This window comes from Mus caroli, unplaced genomic scaffold (genome assembly GCF_978045245.1).
Source record: "Mus caroli unplaced genomic scaffold, Mus_caroli_1 scaffold_5, whole genome shotgun sequence".
NCBI lineage: Eukaryota > Metazoa > Chordata > Mammalia > Rodentia > Muridae > Mus > Mus caroli.
This window is the reverse complement of record NW_028227260.1, coordinates 3,241,753-3,267,635: the sequence shown is the minus strand read 5'-3', so window position 1 is coordinate 3,267,635 and position 25,883 is coordinate 3,241,753. Positions and strand designations below refer to the sequence as shown.

Genomic DNA, 25,883 nt, shown 5'->3' with positions numbered 1-25,883 from the left:
CAGTTCCTAGGACATGGCACTTATGGCATGGCCTGATACCAGATTTTTTGCCAGGTTATCACACAAATGGCCTGTAGCTCAATTTTCAATAGTCTCTTTTTCTCTCCAAACCCCTGTGAGCCAGATCTCCACTGTCCACGTTTGTCTTGGCATTCTAGTTTTCCAAAACACCAGCAGAATAGCCTTTTAAACTCTATTTATAGCACTCTAAGGCTTCTCTAGCTCAAAGTTCCAAACTCTCAGCTATAAACCAGTTCCAAATGCCTATGTCCCACATGGTCCGGCTTAGCCACAACAGCCCCACTTCTCAATACCAATGTTCCATTATGAATCACTTTTGTGGTTGCTGTGAGAAAATACCTGAGAAAAGGGTTTATTTTGCCTCCCAGTTTGATGGTCCAGTCCCTCATGGCAGAGAAGCACGGCAGCAGGAACATGAACCCATTGGTAATGTTGTCAGGAAGCAGAGAAAGGTGAATTCTGGGATACCAATTAATTTCTTCTTTTCAGTGGGTCTGAGACCCCAGTCCACAGAATGGTGGTGGCCATGGTCAAGACGGGTCTTTCCTCTTCAGTTCAAACTTTTCTGAAACAGTATCATAGACACACCCAGAAGTGTGTTTCCACAGTGATTCTGAATCCATTACATTGACAATTAAAATTAAAAATCACACCTACCAAGAACTTGAAGGCTGTTCCAATCAGTTGCCACCAACGTGAGTCTGTGTTAGCAACTAACTAAATGCAGAGGGGAAGATGCCTTCCTTAGGTGATCTGGAGGTAGTGAATCTTAGTAGTCAGTGATGCACAAGGCACTTTAATGGGACAATTTGAGTCAAAAGTCCTTGAGGCTCCTGTTGTTCATGACCAGTGGCCTTTGGAAATTAAAGTCAACTAAGCTAAACCGTAAGAGAAGTGCTTTATTTAATGCTTTCATGGCTTCGGTATCCTTTCCAGGCCTTTAGAGCTCTCTAAACCAGAGAGAGAGAGAGAGAGAGAGAGAGAGAGAGAGAGGGAGAGGGAGAGGGAGAGGGAGAGGGAGAGGGAGAGGGAGAGGGAGAGGGAGAGGGAGAAATGGAGAGGAGGATTAAAAGGATGACTACAGATCACATCAGCTGGCCAACTTGGGGAAGGATAGATCTGCATTTGACCTATCAGGACCCAGAGACCAGCCACAAGTTGGCACAGAGTCACAGTGACTTCTCATAACTACTAATAGTCACGATGCACAGAGGGGCCAAACCAAAAAGGGAAGGACAAAAACGTACAAGGGGCAAACAAATGGAAACAAGAGTTGGGAGTGAAGAGGTTACCCGACTAGTTGCCCTGAAGTAAAAAGAACCAGGGAAGGCCAGAGCAAAACTCCTCTTGCTTCTTTCAAACAAAACTGGCAAAGCTTTATTTAGATCACCCAAAATAACATTTCATAGAAAAGGAACTATAACATTACATAGCAGAGTATGGCTGTAAAATCTCAAACAAGACAGGCAATGCTTTATTTAGAGCAACAAAAATAATGTTTCTGAGAAAGGGAACTGCTACAAGCAATGCATAGCTGTAAGTTCTCTTTTGCCACCCATATCAATTCCCTCAGAAGTACTTTGAGAGTGCTTTGCGGCTTCCAAGCACTGACTAAGATCTGGTGAACAGAAAACAGTTTTCAAAACCATTTTTGTTTAACATTAACAAGTAATCAAACAGTATGGTCCTTGCTAACAACCACCTGCGCTGTCTACCAGAACAATGTTTAACCTAAGCATACGTTCGTGAACACATCCCTATGAAGACGGCGATGGCTGTTTTTATCCTGCTAGCACACACAGCTTGTGTAGCAGTGCTACTTTGGAATATGTTCAGGCACCCAGGAAGTAATCAGTACATTTTTTTTAAAAAAATGATGAATTAATTAATTAAATCGACTCCCTCCCCATAGGCATGGACCACCATGGTGAGCGCAGAAAATAATTCTTAACAGAAATAATAGAATGTGACGAACTCAAAAAAACATAGCCTGTTTCTGTCAGAGTACCCCCAGGATAGGTCTAGCATCTCATTAACACTTCACCTGGGACCTAAAGTATAAAGCCACATAGTGCAGTTGTTTTTACAGAACCATCAAAAGTTTAATAAATTGCCCTGGGGTTCTTGGTGCTGTAGTGTGCCTCACAGGCAGCGACATAAGCCGACTCCGGGAAGAAGTCATCATGGTATTCTGCTAAAAACCTAGAGAAAGAATAATTAAAAAGGCACCAATGAACATCATATTAAGAACCGAACACCCTGAAGCTAAATATTAGCTGTCAGCCAATGAAATGTGAAAACATTTCAACATTTTTTGTACTAGAAAGAAAACATGATTCTATTGATTACTTCCACAACACTCATTAAAGTGGCTTCTGTCAATCACTATTCATCTGAATCTCTTCATCATCAGTGTTACAGAACTGACTATGTGCATGCATTTGTGAAAAATAACCTCAATAAATCCTTTCCTGTTTTCCAAACTATAAAAACAATACATGACAAACTCAACGTCACTCAAGAAATTCACAAGGCTAATTATACAGACTAAGTTACAGCAAAGCTGAACAAAATAACCAATACCAGTACTTTGCATACTAAAGGTTAATTACAAGACTGGATGACAGTATCACTGTGGAAAGACCAGTATGTCTGAAAATGGCTGTTATCATGTGATGAGTCGCTAAAGATCCTGCAATACACTGATGAAGGGACTTCAGGCCAGAGTCAGGCAGAGTAGCTTATGCCTGTGGTTCAAGCATTTGGGAAGCTGAGGTGGGAAGACCACTATTTATGGCTATCTGGAAGTATGTTATGATACTCTAACCCCCCCCCCCAAAAAAAAGCCAAAACAACAAAACAAAGCAAACAGATCCACAAGACAGAAAGCAAAACAAAGTCCAAGTGGATTTGGACTAGGAGAAGCATGCTGTAAAATCTACCATGAATCACCCTGCTACCTCCAACCTGTCCAAATCTCTTAAATTGTCACATCTCTCTAAATAAGAAACCATGTCAGAAATCACTTGACAGCTAAGTACTTTCTTAAAGGTCACTGTTGAGTTCCTTGATTCTAATTGCTGCCATTGCCTACTTTTTTATATAAAAAGGGTATTTTTATTTACTCTGAGTTTTATTTATAAAACCTATGTTATTTCCTACAGTCCTAACTTCTGCTTTGTATAAGGAATACTTCAAAGTCTGTAGGCTTCCCTACACTAACCTGCAGTCTCTTCACACATGCTTAGTGCTATTTGCTTTTAGTACACAAAATGTTAAGTTAAACACAATTGTGAGTTTGTCTGAAGGGGGCATATGGGAGGGAAGAGAATATTTATAAAACCAGTTTTCAGTGACATGCTGAAAGTGTAATTATATTCAAGGACATCTCATTCAAAATTCTGATGGAAAAACACCGTTTCAAACGTAAGACTGATTATTTCTGGGTAGAGTACTCTACTCTCGAGACTCCTCAATCAGTCAGAATGGGGCCCAGTAGAAAGAAAACGGCTCCCTTTCAGGTCAAGTAGCTAGGCTGACCTGAGTGGGGCAAGGTGAAGACCAGCCTTGAAGGATAAGGTAAGGATGTAATTAACAGACATTTGGATAGCAGAGAGGGACTAAGTGACCAAAGGCATTAAGATGGGCATTAGAACCATGGGTCAAATATTCTATTAGATAAAAAAATGACTAGCTATATCAAGAGAAGAATTCAACACCTTTCTCTGAAATCATAAATGCCAGCACATACTCAGAGTTGTTGATTATCATTCTAGGCTAATATTTAAGTTAATTTATGTACGCATGTCATAAGAGGCCAATGTTTACAGTTCTCCTGATAAATATAAAATTAATGTCAGTATATTTCTATGTCAGAAAATTCATTTTCTGCTTACTGGATTATCCAGCTGGATTATTGGAGTGACACCTCAATATTCTTGACCCAGAAACTGGAGAAATGAAGGATAAAACAGACATAAAACCAACAAACAAACCAAAAAAAAAAAAAAAAGAAATCCCTTTATATCATATCTTACTCTATTCAGTCAGAACATATCATGTACTGCCTATATGGAAAATACCACCTTCCATTGTGCTAACCTTAAGCCTCAGAAAGTCACAAGTTTGCCTGTGGAGGTAGGTGTGACAAGGTAATAAAAATACCTCAGAAAGAGATCAAAGTGCTTCAGTAAAGCCTTCAGATTCTTCTCAGAGAAGGACATCTTCCCAAGGATTTCTGGAAGTTTCACTAGATTAAAAACAAAAGTGTTTGCAATCAGCAGGATGCCACATTGGGCAGGACTCATTGTGGGATCACCTGGATTACTCTTCCTACTTTGGGGACTAAAATTAGCATCTACTCTAGGAAACAATCAGTTACCGAACAAACATAGAGTGTTAAGTCTATGAAACTAAAGTATATCCAATGCTTTTTCTTTAAAGAGGAAACCAGGTTTCCAAATTAGTTACACACTTACAAGATGTCCATAAACTAGCAAACTGGTTTTATAAAAAAAAAAAAAAAAAGAACCAAGCAATATGAGGCTGCTATAACTGAGGGCACCATGAGCCCCCATTTCCCTTTGACCATCCATGGATATGAATGAATGGTTGCTAGGAGGGAGAGACATTTCTTCAGTGGTGAACCCACTGGTAAATTGCCCTTGTTTCCTTTCTTAACCATGGACCTATCAGCAACTCTAATAACACACACACACACACACACACACCACATGGAAATAGAAAGATGAATAGTTGGACAAGAGGTAAGGGGGGGGGTGACTATTCTATGATCACCATGCATTCTACAAACACATGAAAATATCAGTGTGTGATGGTTTCTATATGCCCAGCCCAGGGAGTGGCACTATTAGAAGATATGGCCCTGTTGGAGTAGATGTGTCACTGTGGGTTGTTGGCTTTAAGACCCTCATCCTAGCTTCCTGGAAGCCAGTATTCTGCTAGCAGCCTTCAGATGAAGATGTAGGATTCTCAGCTCCTCCTACACCATGCCTGACTGGTTGCTGCCATGTTCCTGCCTTGATGATAATGGACTGAACCTCTGAACCTGTAAGCCAGCCCCAATTAAATTTTGTTTTTTATAAGACTTACCTTGGTCATGGTGTCTGTTCACATCAGTAAAACCCTAAGACAGAACTTGGTACCAGGGACTGAGGTATTGCTGTGACCATGCTTTTGTTTGGAAGAATGTGGATTTTGGGACTTTGGATTTGGAAAGTGGTGGAGTGCTTTAAGTTGGGCTTAATGGGCTCTCCTGGTAGAAATATGGGAGACTTTGCTGCTAAGAGTAATTTGAACTGTGCAGACCTAAGCCAAAAAGGTCCAGAAGAGAAGAATTTCAGTATGTGGCCTAGAGACTGTTTTATGGTATTTTGGTGAAGAATGTGGCTGCTTATGCCCTTGTCTGAAGAGTCTACCTGAGGCTAAGGTAAAGAGACTTATATTAATTGCACTGACAAAGAAAGTCTCAAAAGAGCCCAGCAGAAACTTTGTTCTCTGGTTAAGTCTCATTAAGAGCATTTTGAACAAGTATAGCAAGCTTAGAAGGAAAAATATAAAATATATGGCTTGAGTATAAAAGGGATCCCAGGAAGTGAAATGGAGGTAAGCCCTGTGTTCTTGGAGATAACAGATTAAGGGAGTAGGACTTTGGGGCAAGATCCTACCCAGATAAATTTAGACCCAGGTATGATGGTACACACCTTTAATCCCAGAAGATAAAACCAAGCAGATCTCTGAGTTCAAGGCCAGCCTGGGACAAAGCAAGTTCTAGGTGAAGGAAAGCTTAAATCCAGGCATGGTGGTACACACCTCTAATCCCAAGAGACAGGCATGCAGATCTCTGCATTCAAGGTCAATCTACAGAGCAAGATCCAGGTCAGCCAAGCTTAGGAGGAAAGGAGTTAGCAAACAGAAAGCTAATGATAATGTAATAGAAAAAGGGGGACATGTTCCAGCTCCTGCAAACAGCAGAATTGGACAGCTTAAACCATGTGGCTCTGGCTTTAGAGTGAAAAATAGAAGGGACTACTGACACAACTGATGCTAGTTAGCTAGATCTCTTGTGAGACTAGGCCGGGGCCTAGCAAACACAGAAGTGGATGCTCACAGTCAGCTATTGGATGGAACACAGAGCCCCCAATGAAGGAGCTAGAGAAAGTAACCAAGGAGCTAAAGGGATCCGCAACCCTATAGCTGGAACAACAATATGAACTAACCAGTACCCTGGAGCTCTTGTCTCTAGCTGCATATGTATCAAAAGATGGCCTAGTTGGCCATCAGTGGAAAGAGAGGCCCATTGGTCTTGCAAACTTTATATGCCTCAGTATAGGGGAATGCCAGGGCCAAGAAGTGGGAGTGGGTGGGTGGGGGAGTGGGTGTGGGTGGGTGTGAGGGACTTTTGGGATAGCATTGGAAATGTAAATGAAATAAATACCTAATTAAAAAAAAAAAAAGAAAAGAAGAGACCAGCATTGCTGAGGTAAAATCTTCTGGGAAGTGTTTTCTGAGAGCACAAAAAAGCTGTGTTCCAGAGACAGCCAAGGTTGCACCTTGTGCTGCAGCTGGACTTGGTAATGCATAAGAGTCACCCATTTGGTACTGGTTTTGAAGGCATGAAGAACAGCTGAGGCTCAGCACTGTGAGAGAGATAGAAGGCCATTGGTGAAGGTGCAGCTTCAGTTGCAGTTGATGGCCCAGGATTGAAGGGATCATGCAAAGAATCTGAGGCTTGGTACTAGGAAGAGAGCCTATGAGAGTCTATTGGTGAAGCCTAGTTGCAGCAGAAGACCCCAGTGCATTGGAGATGCCAGTACCATGGTATAGTCACCAAGAATAGCAGCAGCAGTGGAGTGGATCAACCTGAGCTTAGAGTGCTACAGAGGGCAGAGCTGGAGAAGTACTGCCAGCCCTTTGGAGGAGGCCAGATCATGTGTGGATCCCAGATATTAAAACAAGAAGCTGTAACACTGAAGTTGCCTTGGAGACCCCATGATGTTTGAGATGCCAGAGTCCTGGACTATCTGCTGAGGAAAGCTGCTAACAGGGAGTGGAACCAGCCCAGGAGAAAGCAGTTGTTGCAGTCAACAAAGATGAAAAAGGAGTTGGAGATCTGATGATGATGTTGACATCAGACATAGAGATGCAGAACGTGGGGTTTCCCCAGCTGGTTTCCTGTCTTGCTTTGGGGATTACAATTAAGATACTGGATGAATCTCAGAAGAGACTTTGAACTTTAGACTTTTAACATTGTTGCAACTGCTATAGACTGTGGAGACTTTTGAAGTTCGATAAAATGTACTTTGCATTATGCTGTGTTTAGGTATCCCCCCGCCCCATAGACTCATGTGTTTGAAAAGCCTATGGGGACCAAGGAGTGGAATGTGGTGGTTTGTATATGCTTGGCCTAGGAAGTGACACTATTAGAAGGTGTGACACTGTTTGAGTAAGTGCTTCTCTGTGGGTGTGGGCTTTAAGATCCTCATCCTAGCTGCCTGGAAGCTAGTATTCTGCTAGCAGCCTATGAAGATGTAGAACTCGGTTCTGCTGCCTGGACCATGCCTGCCTGGACACTGCCTTGCTCCCACCTTGATGATAATGGACTGAATCTCTGAACCTGTAAGCCAGCCCCAATTAAATGTTGTCCTTATAAGAGTTGCCCTGGTCATAGTGACCGTTAACAGCAGTAAGATCCTAACTAATACACAGTGAAAGCTACTATTATATGTAATTAATACATGCTAATGAGAAAATCAAAACTGGAAAAACAAAGAATAGAGATTCTTACCAAATAACCGGAGCAAATGCTGTGCACCATAAATGTACGAAGGGGGAGGTGGCTGGTCTCCTGGCGGATAATTGTCAGGCACAAGTTTCCAAGACAGGACCTAGAAAAAAACATCACTTAAAGGCTTCCTTTATTCCAAATAGAGGCTCTCCTAAATAGACTTCTAAATCTATGACAGTAAATAATATGGAAAAGATGAAACTATATTGCTACATAGTGAGCACAGGCCTCTGAAAATAAATGTGAGGGTCAGAACGACTTAAAATTAGATTAATGAGATACTGGATTTTAAACTTTTCGACAGTGCTCATCTTCTGGGGATACATTCCATCTTGGTGGGCAAGGCATGCTGGCAGGATTGGGAGACTGGCTGCTCACACTACATCAAGTCAGGAAGCTGAAAGTGGGCAGGAAATCTGGCCAGTCTATAAAAACTAAAGGCTCAGTTCCAGTGACCCACTTCCTCCAGCAAGCTCCACCTTCTAAAGGTTCCACGATCTTCCCTAACAGTACCACCAGCTAGGGACCTAGTGTTCAAAAACGTGTCACATTCACACTATCACAGCCACTGAGCCCTCCTCCCTCAAACAGGAAATATTATCAAGAATATATCAATTCCTAGCTCTTTGAGTCATTTTGGAAACTAAGTTGAATCATATCAGAGTTAGTTTATCTACTTTTACTCTGATTTTCAGACTGCTAGATAGACTGGGAATTTTGAAAAAATTGAGAGCTATCTTTCAGAACTCTGTGGTGAATTTCTCTAGAAATACCTTAGTCCATCAGCAAACCAAAGCCTAGTCCGTTTTTGTTATGTCTCAGCTCTATTACCACAGAAGAACCTATGATGCAGGAAATCCTCTGAGAAAAAGCAGAAGGGTGCCCAACCACAAAACATCACAAATGCTGGCACCGTCAACCTGAATACAACAAACTAGAAGTTCACAAGTGCTCTGGGATGCCAGGAGGAAGGCCTCAGCCTCGTTTAAGCTTCTGCAGCCTTCATGTAGATTTCCCATCTCATCCTTGGCAGCTAGTTCTAACTTCTTCACACCAACTTAGCATCGAACCCGGTGCCACAAACACAGGAAGCTTAGAATTGCTTCTGAATCGAATGTTGCTCAGAGGGAAGAGATGGGCATTTGTAATTAGTACAGAGATTCTCCATGAGAACCAAAGTGCATCTTAGCCAGCCATGTGACCATCCAGACCCTTCCCAAATTCCATCAGCAATTGGTATTCGAAGAAAGGGCCACGAGTGCTTTGGATAAATAGCCCTGGCTAAAACCCATCGTGGAAGAGGTTCTGAAAGGTCCTTAAAGTCACTATAGATTCCTGAGTCCCAAAAGCCTGCTGAATTTCACTGTTTACCACAAAGCATCCTGCTCTACCATTAACCACTAGATGGCAGCACTGACCTGAGTGGAAGTGGTCTTTGCCTGACTGTTCAGAAGCCCTTTAAGAAAGAAAGAAAGAAGGAAGGAAGGAAGGAAGGAAGGAAGGAAGGAAGGAAGGAAGGAAGGAAGGAAGGAAGGAAGGAAGGAAAGAAAGAAAGAAAGAAAGAAAGAAAGAAAGAAAGAAAGAAAGAAAGAAAGAAAGAAAGAAAGAAAGAAAAGAGAGAGAGAGAGAGAAATACCATTTCCCATAAATACAAAGCCTGTAGTGGCAAAGCATCCAAGTTAATGGGCTTAACGGCTAGCCTAATGCTGGCATTTAGCATGCTTTCAAAGGGATGGCTATTAGGGTTACTCTTCCTGGAGGAGAATCAGATGTTAAAAAAAAAAAAAAAAAAAAATAGCTTCAGATCCTGCGAAGCCATCATTTTCCACCAGGGGGATTATGGTTATCAGTCTCAAGGCTGCTGTGTGTTTGGTCTGTAATGCTCCTGAGATACCCAGTGCTCCCTTCGTGCAACACTAATTAAATTCCCTCTAACTTAGTCCATCGAACAAGAGTTTCTGCTGACTCTGTCCCAATTTAGTTCTTAATAAACTTGCTTGGCATAACAAATAAACCGTGAAAGAAAATTTGATCCTAAACTTTCTTTTCTCTATATTATGCTCTCTTCATCTTCTGATCTCCTGCTCCTCTCTCTTAGGACCCCATCACTAGAGAACAAACAACGTGCTGGTTTAGGTCACCTATAAATGATTTATTAAAGCTAAAAGAATATTTTTAGCTCATGCATATCATATAGTGTTTATATTCCAGTGTTCACAATAATGGTATATTGAAACACAGTACGTATTTCGTTTATATATTGTTTGAAGCTGCTTTGTAGTTGATTCATCTTAATTGACATCATATGGCCCACAGAACCTAAAATGTGGCTCTTAAGAATAAAAGTTTTAATACATTATACAAAATGCAAATACAAATATTTTAATAACTGTATGATCTTTAGGGTAAAAGATCCTTATAAGTGTAGAACAAGAGTTCTGGCAGTTTTCTCAGATTTGAAAACAGGAACACAATAGCAAGCTCAAACCTTACTATCGTTTTGCTGCTATTTCTTGTAAAGTAACATGATACTCGGAGAGCTTAGGATTTGAAGCAACCACAAAGGGTAAAAGAACCCTTGGAGCCAAACATCAAGCACCCTACCTCATTGATTTCATTGGGTCTTCTCCCTTCAAAGCCAGCAAATACAGCACTCCCATCCTTACTTGGAGTCAGAGGAATGGGGGAAGAGGATCTGCTGTGCACGGGTGTCTCTGACAAAGAGAGAGGTGCAATCATTTACCCATAAAGCTACAGAGAGACCGAACCAGAGACACGCTCAGGACCCTGATAAACACCAGACCACAAATCTAAATCAATGCTCCAAAGCTACAACCTGTTAACAATACGACCTTCATCTTATAAAAGGTAGCAGCTGGAGTGGTATTTTTAGCCTGGTACTGATATATGTTACCAAAGTCAACCTTGAGAAGGTGATGCTAAGCTGAAAGGGATCCAACACAGAGCTACATATTGTGTCCATTCCTACATAATATGCAGAATAGGCAAACCAGAGAAAAGAAACAAGATCCATGGGCTCTAAAAGGGTGGGTGGGGGTGGGGGGTGACTGCTTTTTGTGGGGAGGAATTAATGCCATTGGATTGGATACTTTAAATAGGAAAACTGCATGGTGTGTGGATTATAGCTCAACAAATTAAAAAGTAGGGCCACTAAATTAGTCACTTTAAAATGGTTAACTTGGACTGGGTAGACAGCTCAGAGGTTAAGACCACTGGGTCCTCTTCAATTCCCAGCACCCACATGACAGATCACAACTTTCTGTAATTACAGTTCCAGGGGATCTGACACTCTTTTGTCTTCTGAGGGCACTAGACACTGCCATGGCGTATATGAAGGCAAAGCATCTATACACATAAAATAAAATTACATCTTAAAATTGATGAACTGTACATGTGATTTTTACCTAAATAACTAATGTCAAGAAAACATACCAGGGGCTAGAGTGGGAGTCATGGAGATACATGTTTTAGAATTGGTTTTTAAAAGTGTTTTATTTCCTAATGAAACCTTCCCAGTTTTCATTCCATCAACTCATCAATTGTGTACATACATGCTACATTATTCCATTAATATAAAATATCCCAAATTGGTAGCTTCTAAGGGAGGTGGGGAAGGGCAGATAAAGGTAGGACAGATTCCTTTCATTCTGTGATGAAAATATATGAACTGATAGTGGAGGCAGATGCACAGTTCTAACTATCCTAAAAATTACTTTGAATGGGGGGTTTCACAGCATACTCTGTTGAATCCAGCATCTCATTTAAACACTTTATTCAAACAGAAGTCTTCAAGGTAAGTTTTAAAAACAGGCATGGAAATGTAGCAATCACACTTCATCTTGAATATGTATAGAAAACACGGGATTCCAATAACTCCACTAGCTCACAAAAGTAGCAAAGAGGGAGGATAACAAATCAACCTTAAACACAGAGTCTTGCCTCCCTAGTTCTCACTGAGCCACCCAAACCAGTTGCTTTTCCATCTTTCTGTGGCTGTTTTCCTCTTCTTCAAAGAAGTAGCTTTATAGCAACCTGGGTGAGATCTGGAGAATAACACACACTTTATACATACTCAGGGAGGCTAACAATAAAGAAAAAAGTGGTTTTCCCTGACCTGGCGCTCATAGGGCAAACTCACTCTTTTCCAAGTGCAGAAACAGCTTCGGCATGCTGGCAGATGTGTCCTGTTGCCGGCGCTTCGGCTGAGGGGAGGAGCTGCTCTCAGACAGCCTGTCACAATTGGTGCTGTGCCTTGTGGATCGCCTGAGAGACTGCAGTGCTTCTGGCTCGGCTTTGCGCCTCTTGGGGGTGGCTGGTTCACCAGTAGGTGGCTGACTCTCTGTAGACTGTGGTGTGGATGGGTTCAACAAAGGCGGGCTAGGAGACAGCTCTTCCTGGCTCCTGGGCAAGAAGGAGAGTGTCACTGGCAGTCTCTACAGATCTGGGGGCTTCTACAAGGCCTCCCAAAGGGAGGTTCACCAATCAACTTGGGAGGGAGGAGGTGACACATAGGTATCTCCAAATATACTCAAACACACATTTTTCCTTAAGTAGTTCCTAGATAAATGAGGTCCCCATAACTCCACAAGACATGCTGTCATTGGAGACTGAAACATTCTCTTCTCCATGCGTCAGAACAAGGGCTCGGAGGGGAGAGGCAGAATTTGGCCCCAGCCCAGAAAGCAGTTGCCAATGTTTGGTGACAACAGTTCCAGCCTGGTGAGGGCCTATCACAACTGAGGGCAGATATGCTGTTTCCTAGTGGATAGAGACCAGACATACTGCTAAGTGTCCTACGTCACACAGGACAGGACCCAGGACAGAGAAACTCTGCTCTACTGAATAAGATGACCACACGATGTCTTCAAAATGTAAAAATTGCCAGGACTTGAGGATGGCACAAGTATGTCTAAGTTTATGCCAGACTCTGGGAATCAAGTGTGAAGCAAGTCATTTGTGGGGACTTCAACACAGGTCCTTGGGTGAGTTTTGCCGACCTCTTGCCTGGGGCAAAAGTGACATGGAGAAGGGAAATAGAGAAACTACCAAAGAGATGTTAGAGAGGCAGAGAACCATACAAGAGAGGAAGAAGAAAGGCAGCTAGCTAATGTAGGGCACAGAAAGTTATTTGTGACAAAGGAGGTAGAGCCTAGCAAAAGAGCAGTAGATAAGAGCAGATGCTGGTTTACACCAAAAGATGCTACTATTAATGCTGGAAAACTTGGTCATCTGGACATGACCTGACTACTGCCATCTTGGAATGGGAGCAGCTGTGATGACCACATGAGATCTTCATAACCACTAACAGTGCCTTGTGAAAAGTGGCAGGGCTCCTAAGACGCAAGAGAGCCACCCCCTTATGAGTATACTTAAAGGCTCAATGCCAGAGAGAGGAAGGCTCTTCTGCAGTGGTGTGGCTACTGGTAGCCTATGTTCCCCTAACTAGCCCCAGTTAAATTCATTCCCTTACCAAGCTAGACTTGATGCACACCACTCAGGAAGAGAAGAGAGAGGACATGGCAGAGTGCCTTAGGAAAATTAGGGGGAAAGACTTTAGGGAAGGATGGATCCATCCTTGCAACCCCTACCAGAACAGAGAACAAAGCATGCATAGGCACAGGAGGAAGCAAAGCAGTAATAAAAGAGAAGTAGGGAACTAACCAGACACTGAGAGTCAAAGACTGCTGACCCCTTGTGAATGACGTCATGAATTACTACCCACCAGGGAGACAGCCATTCATTCTATACTATGTATGTAGAGACAAGAGAGTCAGAAGCTGACCCAGATCACATAGCATCAAGCAAAGGATGTCACTTGTACTTCCACTTTCTTTTTATTTTCATTTATTTTTTATTAGATATTTTCTTTATATACATTTCAAATGCTATCCCTCCACCGTGCTCCCCTACCCACCCACTCCTGATTCCCCTGTACTGGGGCATATACAGTTTGCAATACCAAGGGGCCTCTCTTCCCAATAATGGCCAAGCCATCTTCTGGTAAATATGCAGCTAGAGACACGAGCTCTGGAGGTACTGGTTAGTTCATATTGCTGTTCCTCCTATAGGATGCAGACCCCTTTACCTCCTTGAGTGCTTTCTCTAGCTCCTCCATTGGGGGCCCTGTGTTCCATCCAATAGATGACTGTGAGCATCCACTTCTGTGTTTGCCAGGCACTGGCATAGCCTCATAAGAGGCAGCTATAACAGGGTCCCTTCAGCAAAATCCTTCTGGCATTGTGCAATAATGTCTGGGTTGGGTGGCTGATTATGGGATGGATCCCCGGGTGGGGTAGTCGCTGGATAGTCCATCCTTTCATCTTAGCTCCAAGCTTTGTCTCTGTAACTCCTTTCATGGGTATTTTGTTCCCTATTCTAAGAAGGAATGAAGTATTCACCCATTGGTCTTCCCTCTTCTTGATTTTCTTGTGTTTTGCAAATTGTATCTAGGGTGTTCCATGTTTCTGGGCTAATATCCACTTATCAGTGCGTTCATATCTAATGACTTCTTTTGTGATTGGGTTACCTCACTAAGGATGATATCCTTCCACTTTCTATCCTTCTGGTTCATGTTGCCTTGTAACTACTGTCTTCTGAAAGATGGTACAGCTGCTCAGAATCCATTGATAATGCTGTTTACTTGGGAATCTTATGTCCACCCACCCTTCTCTTGCTATGTAGTCCTGGCTAGCCTAGAACTCCCTCTAGAGAGCTCCTGTCCTCATAGAAGCCTTCCTTCTTCAGCCCCTTGGATGCTAGGATAATACCAGCCATCATGCCTGGCTACATTGGAATGCTTACATACAACCATGAGAATGTGAATGATGATCTAGCTAACAGGGGGAGCAGGTCGTTGGGGGAGACACCAGTAAGGACACCCTACAGTGTTTCCCTTCCTTTAGACATTCAGGCCACCATAACAGCAGATCAGGTACTTCCACAAAGAAGTGAGTCAGGTCAGTGCTGACACTTGAGGGTTCAGATGCACTTTCATGTTGTCTAACTCACCTATTAGTTGTTGTGGTACTTTCCTTAATAGGAAGAAAAAATTTTGACGATGTCACCCTTTTATATTGAGTTTGTTCATATGGGTAGAGCAAAACCAATGGGAGAGTATAATCAAACGTTATTCGTAATCCATCCACCATTTCCTTACAAAGGTCAACACTAGGAAGATTGAGAGAAAAAAGATTAGAGACCAAGTAAAGTCATAGATATTTTCCAAACTTCATGAGAAAGGCATATATCTTAAACAGAGCAGATTTATCTTTATTTTTATTTTGTTTTGTTTTGTTTTATTTTATTTTGAGACAGGGTCTCATTATATAGCCCTGGATAGTGTAGAACTCACTATGCCAACTGACTAGGTAATGCCAAATTCACAGAGATCCATCTGCCTCTACCTCCTTGAGTTCTGGAATTAAAGGTGGATGCTATCCACCTGAGGGCAGACTTTTAAAACCAATAATCACTTACATATAAAAAGAACAAACAAACATATCAATGATAATAATAAAGAAATAGGGGAATATAGACCATAATATAAACTGCAGGCATTATGCTATTAACTTAAATGTATCCATATAACACAAATGCACAGGTTCAATGCAACCTGAGACATCCCAGCAGCAGGAGCATCCCAGAAGCTCCTGGCTTCTGTTGCAACTGCAATACTCTACCTCCCTGACACTGGTCCTGTCAAATCATGAGGATAGCAGGATTCTGACTAGAATAAAGTGTTGTTTCGGGGTGGAGAGGAGGTAGATCAATGGGTAAAAGTGATTGCTGTACAAGTCTGGCAATCTGAATTAGGATCCCCAAAATCCACTTAAAAGTTAGATAAAGGGCTGGAGAGATGGCTCAGCATTTAAGAGCACTGACTGCTCTTTCTGAGATCCTGAGTTCAATTCCCAGGAACCATATGGCGGCTCACAACCACTTGTAATGGGATCCGATGCCCTCTTCTGGTGTGTCTGAAGACAGCGACAGTGTACTCTCACATACATAAAATAAATAAATATTCTTTTTAAAAAGCTAGATATAGTAGTGCACTAATCTTTAATCCCAGAGTTCCTGTGGGGAAACAAGATACCAACATGGGCAAATCTCTGGAAACTCAGAGGCTAGCCAGGATGGTGAACCTAGCAATGAACAACACGATAGGGACTGTTTCAAACAAGGTGGAAGGTGAGAACTTATAGCAGAGGTTGACCTTTGACCTTCAAATATGTGCCATGGCACACATGTACTCACATGCATACATTGATTAATTTCTTAAAAGACCAGTCAGAAGCCACCTTTGATCCAGTTCTCATTGCCCATTTCTGTTTCCTCAAGTAGATAGTTCTCCTACGTGGTATCCCTGAAAATGGTGGTCTTGGCAGCAGGGTAATGCACAATCAAGCTAGGTCTCGTGTGGAATTACCAAACACTTCAGCAAAGGCCCAAGAGTTTCCTATTAGACTGATAACTGACCCAAAAATCCACAAATCAGCTTTGAGTTAAGATGAGTTCAACAGAACTGAACAGAGAAAAGGATCCCTGGTTCTAAACTGGGACATAGAAAGGAAAATCTTTAGGGTACAGTCAAATGGAAGAGCACTTGCTTAGCATGCATGAGGGCTGAATTCGATCCCCAGTAGCACCAAAAAAGCTAACAATGATAACACATAACCAAAACCCAAAGACAGAATTCAAAGATTAAGCACTCCAGTTACTCACTTCTTTTCTGCTGGGACATAGTGCACATTCATGTGCGTGTGCATCATGGCATGATGGTGACGAGGCCTCTCATTGGCCGAAAAGGCTGCATTAATAGCAAAATGTTTCACATAGGATTCCAAAATTGTTATGATGTTGGTCTGGCATGGAAGTTTCACTAACTGTTAAGAAAAATAGAAACATCTGATATACTCATCCTATTATAATCAGACACATATTCCAAGAAAGAATCGCTATAACTTTACCAGTTTAACTCTGTCAATGTTGCTCAAGAACTTTTTAATAAGTATGTCTTGAAGATCTTTGATAACCTTCCCTTCCACAGATCATACTCTCATACTACTATAGTCTTATTGTTTTGAATACAAAGAAGTAATAATCTTAGTGTTCTATTAAAAAAAAAAAAAGCTTCTCAAAGCATATGCAAGAGAAGTGCACCTAACCCACTAATTACATCCTAATCTATTTATCCTTTCAACTTTCTGAGATCAGCTGTCCCGGAACTCTCTATGTAAAGCAGGGGGGTCTTGGACTCACTGGGCCTCAGCCACCCAAGTGCTGGAATTAAAGTGATCACATGAGCTATCAACCTGGCTTAAATCGTAACTGTAGTTGAAATCCAGGTATCAGGATTCTGGAAAACTCACTGAAGGGCTCAAAGGGACATCATATGGTATATAAGTCTTAAGTTCCTGCTTAAGTTAAGCAAGAACCCAGGACTACTGTAAGTCAACTTACAGTATGGAAAGGAAACTACCACCCATCCCTCCACCCTGTCATCACCCTATGTGTATGACACATTGACCATGAAAGCATGCAAGCAGCAGCATCCTGGACAGTCCATTCCTCTTGCATACCCGTTTCCTCCTGTTGATATAGTAACAGTCATCCTCTAGCTGCTTCTTGAGAACATCAGGGATATCTATAGTGATTGTTCTTTCATCCATTTCCTTTCTTGAACGCAGCGACAAAACCTTTTTTTTCTGCAATATCACAATTCCATTTTGAATTATTGAGAACAGTGAGAGAAGCTACGAAATAAGAATAAGCTACGAAATAAGAATAAGCTATGCAACCAAGCTAGTTTATTCACAACAGTCACATCATGCCACATGTCCGCTATTAAAAAACAAAAGCAGCGATATTCTGCCACATAACAAAGTGTTTTTCCACAGCATTAACTACATTGAAGATTCACTTTTGTTCCTTCCTCATTTAGGCTTACCATTGGGGATTATGTTCAATTTGGGGGCAGGCAAAAGCCAATCTCTGTTATGTACCATTAAAAATTAGTCACTATGAAGTATAGTTCACAATCTTACTTAAAAAAAAAATACATAGCTTGTGGAAACACTCTGTGGGCATAAAGAGTCAACTATAGTCATACAAGGACCATAAACGGATGTCTTTTCTTGAAATGGCACAGGAAAATTGGCAACATTGGTTTGAAAAGTATACTTTTGAAAAGAATTCCTAACCTGAAAAAGTTGCCACTACTATATGTCTATATCTATATCTATGTCTATATCTATATCTATATCTATGTCTATATCTATATAATTGTGAGTGTGTGTATGTGTGTGTGTATCAAAGACAAAGTTTCTACAATAAAAACGTTTTTTTTTTGTACCGCTTTAGCCTTTACTTTAATACGACGCTGACGGTGTTCTTTTATCCCTCCATTCTTTTCTCCGCAGCTCTCATGACAGGTGCTGCTTACTGCTACATAAAACAAAAATATCAGGCAAACTCATATTATACACTTTGACAATCCTTACAGTTACAAAGTTTTTAGGTGGCACATGCACTTGATTGAGAAGAATGGTCTGTAGTTCTGCATCCATTTTAAATCCTAAACACAAATACTGTACCTTTCGGAACAGAAACTTATTTTGATAAATATAACTCCAAATTCAATGGATACAAAAATCACACAAGCTAATGATCTGAACGTGTTTCACCAGCTAGGATCCTATGGTTCACTGTTGGATTCATAAGTGGTGGCAAGGCCCTGGAGGTCTCAAGAAGAAAATGATCTACGAGAAACGATCTGTGCAGGTTTGCTAGCAGAGATGAAGGCGGTGACTGGGAAGACTCTGGTCGAGTCTTATACCCACATGCTGACTGATCACAGTGACTGCAATTTGACCTGTCTAAAGCAAACTGAGTGCATATCACAAATACGCTCCTTCACCTAGGATGCAGTTATACCTAGACTGATGAAAATCACCTAGCTTACTCAATTATCATGGCTGGCTGCTTTAAATGTACCCAGAGCACTTAGAGGAGCTGACAATTGAGGAAACTCATGGAAATAAAGCTAACCTTGTGGGAGTACTAATAGCACATGTATTTTATTGCCGAGTATACTGAAAGTGGAACAAGACACTTTCATACCATCATATAAAGTCAATAAAAATCTTAAATGAGAACCGCTGGATGGGATGAGTTTGTTTCCCTGTCTAGAATTTCAATGACTCTTTCTCTCAGTCCTAAGATATGAGAGGATGACATGAAGTTGGTTTCAACTGAGGAAAAGTAAAGTCAAAGCACTCACAGTTTTCGTCATTTTTAGATTTTTCTTTAACTGGCACACTTTTTAATACAGAGTCCACACCAGGCAACCTACAGCGCCTCTTCTTTTTTCCTGTCCCTCTCCTGAAAATGACAAACAAATCCAAATAAAACTTCAAACTGGGACTTGGCATCCACAGAGAACATAATAAGCAATAATTCTTAAATATGTAGAAGATTAAACGTTAAAAACATAATGCTGTCACCAGGCGGTGGTGGCGCATGCCTTTAATCCCAGCACTTGGGATGCAGAGGGGGATTTCTGAATTCGAGGCCAGCCTGGTCTACAAAGTGAGTTCCAGGACAGCCAGAGATACACAAAGAAACCCTGTCTCGAAACAAAACAAAAAAAAAAAACAAAAAAAAAACAAAAACATAACAAACAAACAAAAAAACAAAAACAAACCATAATGGTGATTCCCCACTACCAAGTGGAAAACAGTTATTCTGAAAATGTCTGTGATTCTTTAGAGTACTTTAGAAATGCTTCATTTATTTTAAATATGTAAGATTGCTGAAATGTCATATTACTTTTATATCATTAAAGAAAATCCAAACCAGGAAAAAAAAAAGCCACACTAAATATAGCACTTCCATTAAAGTTTTTGTATACTTACAGACGAGCTATTGCTTTTTTGGCCAATTTGCGCTGTAATCTCCGGTTTTCATCTGTATCGTGTAGCACATGTTCTTCGGCTGCCCATCTATCCCAACTGGTTGAAAAAGAAGAAGAGGATGTGAAAGTCATTATTTTGAAACAAATGAAACGGATGCTAAAAAGCATCATGGAGAAGTGCCCCAGACTTGCTGACATTTTAGAAAGCTATATAAAAAAAAAACTTCAAAACCACCAAGAGGATACCAATAAAGCACAAAGGGAACTCAGCTACAGCAACCAAGATTTCTAGAGATTACTCATAGGTCATCCAAACATAACAGACTTTAAAATAATCATGCCTCAAACCAGGCAAGCTTTCCAAACAAAGCAGAAGCAGGAAATTAAACTTTTCTACAAGTGTTTCTAAAACTTAAAGTTACAAAATTATCTTGCTACAAAGGCGATTAAGTCTAACTGTAACAAGTTCACTGACCTTCTGTTCCAACCATTAAAATGTATCAGATATTCTGGGATCTTTCTGCCCTTTTCGTCTTTCCCGATAATAACATCGATGATCTGAAACCAGGAAATACTACTCACGCGTGGCACAGCAAACCGAAAATTACTATAAGTTTGGTAAAAAGAACTAGATCACAGTCCCTTCTTAAAGAAATAAGAAAGTATTCATCCCCCCCTTTAGATCTAGAGCTGGGTTGTAACATTCTTTAACATTTTTTTTTTCCTCTTCTGCCGGAGTGGTTGCCTCAAAATAGGAAACATCCTTCCAACCAACCCAGGATTGGTCTCTTGAGTTTGAGAACGGGTGAAGCTTCTGAAGTCATTGGTCGGTAGATTTGTCATTAGCTAGGGCCCAGACTAGAGAACAGCCCTGAGACCTCTGGGAGTTGTAGTCACCTGGGCCTTGCCTTGTCCAGTGTCTTGCCTAGCTAGCCAGAGACTTCCACAACCCTTCCCCTCCCCTTAATAGCCATGCATTCCCTAAGGTGATATCTGGTACAAATGAAACGGTATATCCTTCCATCTCCTAGCGATGTAGCAAGCTGGAGGGATAGCAATAGGAGGTAAACAGAGTTAAGGGTTTCAGGAAGAACCAAAGGTACATAATCCAGCACAGACCTTGGGGTGTCCCACTGGACAGCACTGCTTAAACATGGCTAAAAACGCACCTGGTGCTGCTCCGAGTTGTCTCTGCCACCAAGGACTTTGCCTTGGTGGCTGGAGACACCGATGCTTGCCCCAACCCCCAGCGCGCTGAATTTTTACCTTCTCTGGGCTCTGGAGCACTTTGGTGTCCAGTCCTGCCCTCCACTTAAAAACTGACAACCGCAAGATATAGCTCAGCCTGGGCTGACCAAGCTGGATACAGGCGAGACGCGATTCTTTCCTAGCTCTGTTCGCCTCCCACCAATCCTTTAGAAAGCAACAGAGCAATCTTGAGCCCCTCCCTTCCCCCCCAGCATGACTACAATCCTAAATTCGATCAGGGTTCGGGACTGACAGCTGGGAATAATTGAGGACCAGGTTGAAGATGTGGGTGGGGAAATTGGTCAAGGTGTCCTCTACGGAGCCCATGTGGCGAGAAGCCGCGTGGGACAAGGACAGATTCGTCACAAAAGCAGAGGCCTCAGGCGACAGTCCTCCTACACCGGTCGCCCGGATTGGCGCCCAGCGCTCAAACCGCCACCCTGGCCTAGCAACCGCGCGTAAGCGACGCGACACGGCCGGAAGCGGAAGCATCATGGGTCCTTTCTAGTTAGGGAAGTCGCGCGCCCAGCACGTCTCGCCAGCGTCCCCTGTAGTCCCGGGCCGCTCCACGCAGGCCAAGGCGCGCCCTGGTGGCTGTCCGGGACTCCGGGCCACTTGTCCTCCGCTGGCCCCTTTGCCTCCCATCCCTGGAACCCAGTCCCGCATCTCCTCCCTGTTCCCCCCGCGGCGGCACCTTGGCATCGTACAGCACTCGCGCCTTGGTAGGGTCAGGCTCGAAGCACAGCACTTTCTCCCCAGAGTGGAATTGAAATTTCATGCCCTCGCTCGCGCTCATTTGCTCATCGTGGCGGAGGGCGAGGCTCCGGGGCGGGCAGAGTGCGCGCGGTGGGGGAGGACGGCCGGGGAGGCGGCGCTCCGCCACCGGGGGGGCCCGGGAGTGGTGGAGGCTACGACCGCCCCGCCCTCGGCCCCTCCTCCGGCCACCCCGCGCCACAGCGAGGACCTTGGCAGTGGCGATGGAAGCGCGCGGCCCCGCCAGGGCTTGTCCCCGCCCGTCCCCTCTGGGGCTCAGGGAGGGGTGCGGACGGGGAGCAAGATCCCTCGACCGAGGTCTTCCAGCAGACCGTTCCCTCTGGTCCCCATGGGTTAGGATTCCCGCGGTTTCCAGGCTGCGCCCACGTGTGTGCCGGGCTGTCACCCCGGGCGTGCGCTCTCTGGCCGGAGTGTGGGGATCTCTTAGGGAGAGGATTGCTCTAGGGTAGTCACCAGGCGCCGAGGAGGCTGGATGGCGTCTGCCCCCAGGAGCTGCCTGGCCGCGCGCGCGCGCGTCAGCCCCCTCGGCGGAGCTGCGCGCAGATGAGTGTGGCCACGCGAGAAGGACGCGGTGTTGGAGCTGGCCGGAGACGGGCAGTGGCCTTGAGCGAGGGGAGGAGACATTCCCGGCAGTTAATAGAACACTGGGTCATCCTTCCGAGAGGACCAGCAGGTAGGGCCTGGAGGCCCCAGTGAGCAGCAGACAGCAAAGCTTATGGGTCTTTAAAGGGTCGTTAACACCTTACGTGTCAGCTTGCAGCACTCCTGAATTGCTCCCCCATGGTCTATCTTTAGTGGCTCAAAACCTCCTGAAGAGTGGAAGCACCATTGAGACCGCTGTTAACAGTGTGCCTGCAAAGATCGGGCGATCATAAATACTCCCTGAATGACCGACCAGAAGACAGGAGACTTGAAGGGCAGACCTTCAGTGACAGAGAGGGCAGTGCTGGCCTGTTTCTTCTTGAGTGCAAAGCCACTAGGCAGTGTGATTACTAGATTAAGACCTGGCTGGAAAGTGGAGCAAATGGGCTGGGAGGTTTTTAGTGGACTGTCAGATTTCCCACAACTACTCTGTTCTTGCTTCCAGAAATTTGCATCTCCCCACCCCCACCTCCCTTCACCTGGTACAAGTCCAAATCTCTCACACCTCCACTTGGGCACTTCCAAGAGAAAAGTCCCGCAGGAGCCTAGAGGAACCAACCATGCCTCTGTCCAGTATTCCCTCCCAGAACTCGACTTACCCTTTTCTTACCATTTTCTTGCTCTGTTGTAGAATGGGTTGTTCATTTGCAAGATGGCCCCACTAAGAGGATAAACTTCTTGAACCTGAGGGTTGGGGGTGTTTAATCCAGTGTGTCATTGTATACTCCCAGCACACAATAAATATTTAATGAATGAATGATCGCAGATTTATGAAATCGAATCCATAAAACTCAATGGCCAACTGGATATAACTGAGGGAAGGGAAGGAGGCATCTTGGGAGCCCTCCAGGTATTCTAGCATTAAGAGCTGAGTGAGGAATAGCTCCACTGGCCAGATAGGGCGAAGAGGAGGGCAGGTGTGAGGAAAATGGCCAGATTAATGACTTGGATCTAAGACAATGAAGTCCATAAGCCAGAACTGGAACCCCGATTCTCCAGGAATGTGGATAGTAGATGGTAGTGTTCCCTGCAAATGGCAGAGGCAGCTCTGAAGCACATACCACACCTTATCACATGCAGCCATAGCTGGAGTAGTTTGGTGTTTCCGGTTCATGAATGGAAAATTCCACTCCATGCTCTAACCTTTGAGGAGAGGTGGAATCCTTTTTTTTCCTATTCATGTCCATCCTTGTGTCATGGGTGGCTCTCCTTCTCTGCCCTCCTCTATAAAATCTAAGAGTGATACCTATATACAGCTATTATATACATATAAGTCTGATCTCTCTCTCTCTCTCTCTCTCTCTCTCTCTCTCTCTCTCTCTCTGTGTGTGTGTGTGTGTGTGTGTGATACTGGACGAGTAATTAGTCTCTGTGAGATGGTGTGTGTGTGTGTGTGTGTGTGTGTGATACTGGACGAGTAATTAGTCTCTGTGAGATGGTGTGTGTGTGTGTGTGTGTGTGTGGTATTGGATGAGTAATTAGTCTCTGTGAGATGGTTTTGTTATAATTAAGCAAAGAAGTGGCTCCTTCTTTATAAGGAGTAATTAAAGCATTCGGTGCATTCTGTGTGCATGGCTTCGTTTATTACCTTGCAAATAATGCTGGAGAAATGCTTAATGATCATTTCCTACTCGTTCACCTGGCTCCTTATCCATTCATGCAATAAATATTGATTGAGTTTCCTGAGTACTCGAAGTTAGACACACTAAGCAGACTATTTACGTAACTCCTGTCTTTCAGGATGGCATATTTCAGGATGGAAGAGTACCAAGCAAGTTGGAGCCTACTGCACACCATGATAAAACTGGTGTGGTGGAATAAAGGTGGCACACATCCTCATTTTTTCCCTAGAAGGGCACGGTCACAGAAATTCTGGAAACTGAAATGTGTCTGTTGACTAGGCCGGTCTGGAACTCTTGAACTCAAGAGATCAGATCATCTTGCCTCCGTTTGCACAGTAACTGTGGCTGCAGACTCTGCTCTGAGTGCTCCGTGTCTCTTTTTCGGTTTTGTCCTTGTGTTTGCTCTTCCTGCAGCACAGAATGTGCCTCCGCTTCCGAGGCAGTGGTGAAATGTAACTAAGTTGATACAGTAGCATTCACTTAGGGATACATTTGGCACAACTGGGGAATATCGCGGACACATTGTTGCCAGGCATTGTAATTTTCTTTCTAAGGCTTCCAGGTGAAAGCAAGGCAAAGGCAAGACTGAGAAATACAGATCCAAACCAACTGTGCAATTCCCTTTCCTCTTGTAGTCATTGGGTTAGGCATAACCATATGATCCGCTCGCTCTTAGCCAATAAGAAGTTAATGTGGAGCCAGAGCTAGTTAAAGAGGTTATTTCTGGAGCAGGACTCCAGAAGACTTAGATGCGGTTTGAAGTCACCCCTTCCTCTCTAGGCCTTATTTAGTCTGCTTAGGAATGCTGGTAAATGTCACAGACATATTGATATGGGGGAGTTCATCATGGTCACCGACACTGAGTACGAGATGGCCCATTGGCTTCTTGCTTTGTGGCATAATAAACCCTGATGCAGCTAAAAGTTTCCTGACCACAATTCTTCTGCAGTTTTAGAGTGACATTCTTTACGTTTAGCCTATCTGCACTGCCAATAACGTTAATGTGAAGCAGGTCTTCAATAATATGAAATGTGTTTTCCCGTGGCTCTGCAGACAACATTGGTGGAGTGGAATGAAGAGGAAAGCTAATGACTCATTTATGTTGTGCTTTCAATAAGAATGCCCAGTTTATTCTGAAAACAAGTTTCTAGGGGCTGAGGATTTAACTCAGATTTTAAAATGCTTGCATAGCCTGTGGAAAACCCTGGGTTTTCCTCAGCACTGCATAAACCAGGTATGGTGGCTCTCACATGTAAGCCCAGTATTTGAGAGGTAGAAGCAAGATCAGGTCAACATCACCCTTGGCTACACTTCATGTCAGAAGTCAGCCTGGACTACATGACATGGGCAGCCGTGTGGGGGAGGGGCATACAAAAAAAAAAAAAAAGGATCCCTGGGCCAATCCGTTTATAAAACTAAGAGCAATGGAAAGCCCTTTCAATTAGACATTTGGGCAGGGGCAGTACTAGGCAGAACTATACTCTTAAATTGTGTTTTGTACTTAATAAATATCCTGGTAAAGTTTTGTCAATCTTTTACAATGGATTCAATATTTCTTGGTTTTTGTAGATGCTTCTCAAGTCAGGAGGTATGCTAGGTAATTTTTGTCAACTTCACACCAACTAGAGTCACATGAGTAGAAGGAATCTTGAGAATGAAACCTCAGTGAAACTCCCTCACCCGCCCCCCACACCTATCTTCCACCCCCAGTCTCATGTAGGCTAAGCTGACCTGTAACGTGCTATATTAGATGATTGCCAAGGATTATTGCCCTAGTCAGGATGGTCTATGGACGTGTCTGAGGGCCCAGGCATTTGGGGGCACTGCCATCCATGGA

General features: G+C 43.2%; 1 protein-coding gene across 5 annotated transcripts; it reads right to left on the bottom strand.

Moving 5' to 3' along the window:
- Nucleotides 1-1,372: 1,372 nt before the first annotated feature.
- On the bottom strand, nt 1,373-21,864 carry Msl3 (MSL complex subunit 3). 5 transcript variants are annotated; one of them, XM_021153584.3, is made up of 13 exons: nt 21,703-21,864; nt 20,236-20,318; nt 19,762-19,857; nt 19,128-19,228; nt 18,201-18,292; nt 17,428-17,553; nt 16,571-16,731; nt 14,858-15,016; nt 11,988-12,250; nt 10,433-10,542; nt 7,829-7,928; nt 4,186-4,270; nt 1,373-2,223 (listed from the first exon to the last, which is right to left on the bottom strand). In XM_021153584.3, exons 1-13 carry the CDS (start codon nt 21,802-21,804, stop codon nt 2,124-2,126), a joined length of 1,578 nt encoding a protein of 525 aa, XP_021009243.1. In that variant the 5' UTR covers nt 21,805-21,864; the 3' UTR covers nt 1,373-2,123. The 5 variants fall into 5 exon arrangements, with proteins under 5 accessions (XP_021009243.1, XP_021009244.1, XP_021009245.1 ...); XM_021153585.3 differs by having other exon boundaries at nt 18,201-18,289; XM_021153586.3 differs by lacking the exon at nt 20,236-20,318 and having other exon boundaries at nt 21,703-21,835.
- Between the last annotated feature and the right edge of the window lie 4,019 nt (nt 21,865-25,883).

Bases quoted from the DNA above. Each gene is read 5' to 3' on its own strand.
- Msl3 (XM_021153584.3), bottom strand. From the start codon at position 21,804: ATGAGCGCGAGCGAGGGCATGAAATTTCAATTCCACTCTGGGGAGAAA. The intron at 20,319-21,702 runs GTGCCGCCGCGG...TCCTGGTTTCAG, and splicing joins GAGTGCTGTACGATGCCAAG to ATCATCGATGTTATTATCGG. The intron at 18,293-19,127 runs GTGAGTGCTTTG...TGTTTTATGTAG, and splicing joins ATCTAAAAATGACGAAAACT to CAGTAAGCAGCACCTGTCAT.